At 39.0% G+C, this 5,939-nt stretch overlaps 3 protein-coding genes across 3 annotated transcripts; 1 reads left to right on the top strand and 2 right to left on the bottom strand.

The window, feature by feature from the left end:
- Positions 1–232: 232 nt before the first annotated feature.
- On the top strand, positions 233–1,585 carry Cisd2 (CDGSH iron sulfur domain 2). Its single transcript, XM_065495800.1, has 4 exons — positions 233–367; positions 540–637; positions 698–808; positions 981–1,585. Exons 1-4 carry the CDS (start codon positions 271–273, stop codon positions 1,062–1,064), a joined length of 390 nt encoding a protein of 129 aa, XP_065351872.1. The 5' UTR covers positions 233–270; the 3' UTR covers positions 1,065–1,585.
- LOC135947161 (uncharacterized) lies at positions 1,386–3,087 on the bottom strand. Its single transcript, XM_065495799.1, has 5 exons — positions 2,760–3,087; positions 2,182–2,500; positions 1,709–1,906; positions 1,587–1,659; positions 1,386–1,505 (listed from the first exon to the last, which is right to left on the bottom strand). Exons 1-5 carry the CDS (start codon positions 2,824–2,826, stop codon positions 1,500–1,502), a joined length of 663 nt encoding a protein of 220 aa, XP_065351871.1. The 5' UTR covers positions 2,827–3,087; the 3' UTR covers positions 1,386–1,499.
- A 113-nt stretch (positions 3,088–3,200) lies between these two features.
- Positions 3,201–5,925, bottom strand: LOC135947160 (STAM-binding protein). The gene is made up of 10 exons (XM_065495798.1): positions 5,791–5,925; positions 5,460–5,597; positions 5,311–5,409; positions 5,087–5,250; positions 4,705–5,032; positions 4,461–4,647; positions 4,266–4,403; positions 4,094–4,206; positions 3,612–3,714; positions 3,201–3,555 (listed from the first exon to the last, which is right to left on the bottom strand). The coding sequence occupies exons 2-10, from the start codon at positions 5,570–5,572 to the stop codon at positions 3,493–3,495; spliced, it is 1,308 nt and encodes a 435-aa protein (XP_065351870.1). The 5' UTR covers positions 5,573–5,597; positions 5,791–5,925; the 3' UTR covers positions 3,201–3,492.
- Between the last annotated feature and the right edge of the window lie 14 nt (positions 5,926–5,939).

Here is a 5,939-nt window from a genome sequence, read left to right as displayed (position 1 = left end):
ACTGACGAACTGACTCGACCAGATCACCTTAACCGCCAGTCTTACCAACTTACGCGCCCCACGATTTTTCAGACAAAACACAGACGGCTCTCCATTTTGGAATTTTGTGTGCTTATGAAAATAAGTTTTGCGAATGGAATATGTATTAATAAAAAAAACACCTCATAACAAGATTGCTCTGGATTATGGACTGTAGTTCATTAATAAGCTTAATGCAAATAGAGTGCAATTTTGCAAAACTAGTTTTGTTGGCAGCAGTTTGCAATAAAAATGGAGCCTATCTCGCATCTCGTCAAAGTTTCCTTGCCGAATTATTTGTCGAATTTGCCACTTCCGGATTCGATCGGAGGATGGTTCCGACTGGGATGTAAGCATAATTGTCTAAACTTATGATTCTCTCTGTTAAATCTGCTGCATCCTTCTCGAAAAACGCCGCAATTTAGACATTAAAACGTGGCCTTTCACATTTCTTGGACCACCGCACTTCATTGCTTGAATGACTCTTTTTTTAATGTTTTTCCGATGTTTCTGAATTACAGTCAAGGATTGGCTTCGACTCGTTCCCTTCGGTGCCGCTGTTGGAGGCCTCGGCTACATGTCCTACAGAGCCTTCTGTCCGAAGGGCCGCCGCTGCCAGGTTAGCTGCCGCTTAAGATTTGCTCATCATGCTTTTTTATAAAAACGTTTTTCTGCTTAGGGAAAAGTTAATCCTAACATCAAGAAGGACGTGGCAAAGGTAGTGGACTCGGTCGATATTGAGGATATTACCGAAAAGGCTGCTTTCTGCCGGTGCTGGAGAAGCAAGAAGGTAACGTGATATTTTGCGTAATTGCAGAGGTTACATAATTTCACGGGTGGTAGTTGCATTCATACAATATCAAATATCAAAACATTTTTATCCTTCCACATTCTAAAGATGATCTATTCGCCGGTGACTGCATAACACTACATAACGTCAAATGTTTATTGTGATTTCGCAGTTCCCCTATTGTGATGGAAGCCACGGCCCAATGAATAAGGAGCTGGGAGACAATGTTGGACCCATCATTGTCAAACACAAGTAGTCACACCTGCCTTGCCTGGCGAGTAAGACACCCCTCAGCCACTAGACGCCATTAAGAAACCTCTTTTGTTGGTTGCGCAGTATTATTTCATTAGAAGGTGCCAACCAAAAACACAGCATTTCCCTTAATTTCGGTTGTACAAAAAGACGCCACTCTCTTTTTTTATAAGCTCACATTGGCTGTATTTTTCTCAATCAGTTAAGTGCAAAGTTATATTTTGCACAACAGGCGTATTTTTCCAGTGCTGTAGTAGTACACTTGCTCATTGCCTTCAACCCCCCCCCCCCCTCCCCGGTAGATAAAAGTAATATTTTTGTGGTGTTGGATTAACTGGATTTTTGTTCCGAATTTTATTGATTGAATCACACATTATTCGTTTACATAATTTACTTAATAACATTTGGTGCGTTGATTGATGGCAAAATGTTATATCGGTCACAGCTGCAATTTAAGACAGAGGTAGACTTTTAATCTTACGCTGTTGAAAATGACAAATAAACTGTTACTGAAAAGCAAACTCACCTCAAAGTATTTCAGTCCATTGACGTCGTAAAATTCCTCATTCACCAGCAGCTCCCTGTTTCCGTATCTCCTCCTGAAATTAAATTTTAGTTTTCGTTTCTATTTGATCTTGATCGTCTTACTCAACGACTTTCCGCCAAATGAGGAGGCCTGTGTAGGTTGTCACTGCCAAAATGATAAAAGTGGTAGTTAGTACTAACGCAGAAAGGGCCGACGGCAAGTAGGCTTCGGCTGCTTTAAAGTGAGATGAGGAAGAGAGGAAGCTCAGGGTCAAGTCGTCCTCCTTCTGCTCGCTTGAGTCTATGAAGACTGAGGTATTCCTTTAATGAGAAATCTCTTTGTCAGGATTGAATTCGCTGATGGAAGAATGTTTTATCAGGGCAGAATAAATTCTTTTGCTTAAGTTTTAAAGATTGCAATTTTTTTTAGATTCACTCAACTTGTTCAGGAAATTTTTATTAATGCTTAAATATATTTTGTTGCTAACGGGAAAATTTATTATTTAGGTTTTGGTTTGATCTACAAAACTCTTGTTTCAGCGTTGCACGATATCGTCGCAGTTTTTGAAATTTTGAAAAACAATGACAATAGTTACCTTTTTTTGTCGTCAGTTACGTTGTAAATTGTGGTTGTAGCGATTGTGGGGTCGGTCATGGTTATCATGTCGTTTTGGGTGACCAACTCCACCTTATCGGTGCTGGTGACAAATCCATCAATAACAATTCCAATTGCTGGAGTGGAATTTGTTTGCTGTGCCTGGCTTGTCTCGGTGACATTGGTCACTGTGTCATAAGGGACTGGCGACGGTATAGCAATAATTTGCGTCTTATTTTGACTAGTTGGCGCTTCTGTAGAGTTAATCAACTCGGAAGGAACGATAGATGCTGATTCAGTTGACTGCGTTTGAGCTAAAACTGGAAATTAAGTTTGGTTATTATGACTACATTATGGTTCTTTTAAATTGTTGTGACTTTTCGATAAGGCTCAATTTCAAACAACCGTGTTCAAACAATTAGACTCTACCTTATCTTTTTTTCTTTTCTCTTCGAGGCCAACTTAAATTTGAATGCGCTAGGAGGAGACGAATACCGTAATTTAAACTCAATTTAGCGACTGAACCCACTGATTTGATGATGAATGTTGGAAAAATATTTTGGATTGTTAATTATTTACCTTGCGAAAAAATTGCTTGAGCAAATATGATGGAGCACACAGCAGCGGAGATCGAAGTGAGCCTCATTCTGACTAATTGCGAATAATTGCAGCACGGTGAACTAGCTATAGATTGACCACAAATCAATGAGTGTGTTGCACAACCGAGGTGAAGTGAGCACTGAGCAGCGTGTGTGCTAGAATGACAGCACTACTCTGCCGCAGCCACCTCTCTCCGACCCACACACTATCAAGTAACAACTATTTGAAAACAAATATTTGAACCGCAGCTTAAAGCGATGCACTAAACTTGCTCTAGGGAATGGCTTTAATCGATGCACAAAATAGTTATTATTTCCAGAACGCAGAAAGCGAGTATTGCAGTCGATCGTGCGAGATGAGGTGTCAGTCGAAGATGATTAGATAAGATATAAAGAGCGTGGGACTGAAACAGGTTTCAACTGCGATGGCAATCAGATTGTTTATTTTGCGGAAAATTAGCTTCAACAATATAGTTGACTGTGCAGGGCACAGATAGATTAAGCAACATGTTTTTACAGTAATATAACTCTTTAGCATCACAAGCAAGAAGGCTCATAATATCAAGTTTTTAAACCAATAGTTGATTTGATTGATACCAAACTAGGTGAGAAGGACTGCATTTTGTCAAAACGTTTCACTATTTGCCCAAAGCATACACATCACCAAACTCGGTGCCTACTATTAGAGTGCTTTTGTCTCATCAAGTTTCAAATCATCGTCTTAGGTCAACCACTTCAATGGGCGCGTAATCATCAAACACCGCATGCTCTGCAGTCTGTAAAAGAAAAAGTCAGTAAATTTAGATTTTAAATATTTGTCTGGCAAACTTACGGTGAACAAGGGAGGTTCTGATGGGTGGGGGTGAAACCCAGTGCTCTTGCAGTTCGCAATGAAGTCCAGTCCATAATTGGTGGTCAGCATGTAAATGCCAGTTCTGCAAAAAATAGTTGTTTACTTTTAGGGCAAATTGGCAGTATTAAAACAGATTCCCATAAACCATAGAAAGTTAAACTGTATGAAAAATGCGTAGCAATAAAATGAAAGATGGAGAGTAATAAGCATAAATATGACCTTTCATTAAGACATTTTTTAGAATAAAAATAGGTTTTTATGTAATTGGCTCATTATCAATTCCAAATAAATATGATTCAAACATAATTGTTATTGTATATGTTTGAATTTAACTCCCAAACATTACTAGTACCATTAAAATTCAAGTTACTCATTGCCTGCTCTCAAATTCCGCAACCAAAATTATAAAAATTAAATTATTCTACTTAAGCTACGGTTCTGAATTTAATTAAAACACCCACTCTTTGTAACGAGGGGCACAGACTATAGCGACCGCTTCAGGCATCATCCTTTGATAAGAACAGTGGGTGTGCAAATCCACGCTGGACAAAAAAGATGTCTGACTTGGGTGAGTCTGCAAGGAAGATTTTTTTAAGTCCCTGATCATTTACACTCTAAGTCATAATCACTTACGTGGATCCAACCAAAAGTTATCAAATCTTGCCGGTCTTGGAAGTCGAAAATTTCTTCTTCGCTCATTGTTGTGCATGAGTCCGGCGTGCCCTTTTGCTTTGGAACAAGTAAGTGAGTGATGTAGAGTTGATTTTTGACCTGCAATTTAACGTGGTTGTTCTAATTATGAACTAGATTATTTGAAAAATTACAAACCATGCTTCCGGCAAGAATACCACATGTTTCGGTGTTTTGGTCTGTGTTCTTCTGCGCGAGACTCATGAATTTTGGCATTAGCTTCGAAGGAATGATGACTTTTCTTAGGCCTAGCTGGTTGTGAAGGGATGGGCTCAAAAGTGAAAGCGGCTTTGTTGACCGGTCTACATTGGGCTTTAGAATTGAACTGCAAGAAACATTCTTGTTTTTTTTTCACGAAATTACAAAGTGCACATAAACAAACCCAGTTGGAATGTCCAGTTTAGAAGGCTTAAGTGACCGGTCTGGAACAGGATACATAGGACCCAAATTTTTGTCATAACTCTCAGCTGCATATTTTTCTTCATCGTCATCCTCCAGAGCGTCTGGATCGCTTGGGTAGTTAATGTCGCTTGGAAGAGGAGCGATCGGAACAATTAATTTGCTTTCTTTGGGGCCATAGGGTGGCTGCTTATGATAATTTGTTGCCTCCTTCATTTCTAACGCAGCCAGTTTTTCAGACAGCTCCTTTTCTTTTCTGGCCATTTCTTCTCTTCTAGCCTTTTCCTCCATAATCCTTCTCTTTTCTACCTCTCTCTAAAAAATATTAATTATAAAAATATAGACTATTTTTTTCGGTCAAGGACTTGCCATATACAGCTCATATTCTTCAGTAAATCGAACAAGTAACTGCGTTTTGATTTTTTCAGCAACTGGCAAGACTTCCTTTAATTTTTGCTTGTTGATTTCTCTATCGACCGGTTTCACAGAGCTCAAATCTGGATGATTTCTAATCTTCTCCAGGAAAAGGCTGGTATTTGAAATGATTAATCGATCAAAATCCGATCCATTGAATTATAGAAGGTCTTACACAATAAACTTCATGTAGATAATAAAAGCGCTCTCCAAGTTTCCTTCTTCACTGTAGCAGTTCGCCATCCGGACCATTTCAAGGCCCGATCGAAAATACCTAAGGGTTGTATATAGAAAATAACAGACATTATGTATTTTTCATTTTACCTTCTGGCTGGAATGTTTGCATCAATTTCAATACTGTCTCCAAGCTGTGTCAAGTAACGCAGCCTCAGGTTCGGCTCCACCGATGGATGAGATTGATGTTGAACCTTATCCATAGTTTATGTACTAAATACTCCTGATCTAAAAACGGAAATTAGTTTTATTCCAAACTAATATTATGGTCTTTGGTAACAAACAACTTTACTGTCAATCAAGAGAGAGCACTCTGAAGGGTGTATCATATGATAAGTGACTCATACAGGCAGATTCAATGACAATGCCATCAATAAATTTGTGTTCCTGAGAAAATGTGTATTGCTATTGTAAAACAAACCTTTTGATCGGTTAAAAGCAATGGCGAGAAAAATCACAATTGAGTGGAGTGCCAACTCCGGTCGCTAAACTTTTTAAAGAGACATTCAATCGGCGCACAGGTGGATCTTGTTTACCAGTGTTAGATTCGTTAAACTGTGGCGCTTCAGT

This window comes from Cloeon dipterum, chromosome X (assembly GCF_949628265.1).
Source record: "Cloeon dipterum chromosome X, ieCloDipt1.1, whole genome shotgun sequence".
In the NCBI taxonomy this organism is placed as follows: domain Eukaryota; kingdom Metazoa; phylum Arthropoda; class Insecta; order Ephemeroptera; family Baetidae; genus Cloeon; species Cloeon dipterum.
Note: the sequence above shows the minus strand (reverse complement) of the source record. Positions and strands in the feature narration are given on the sequence as shown.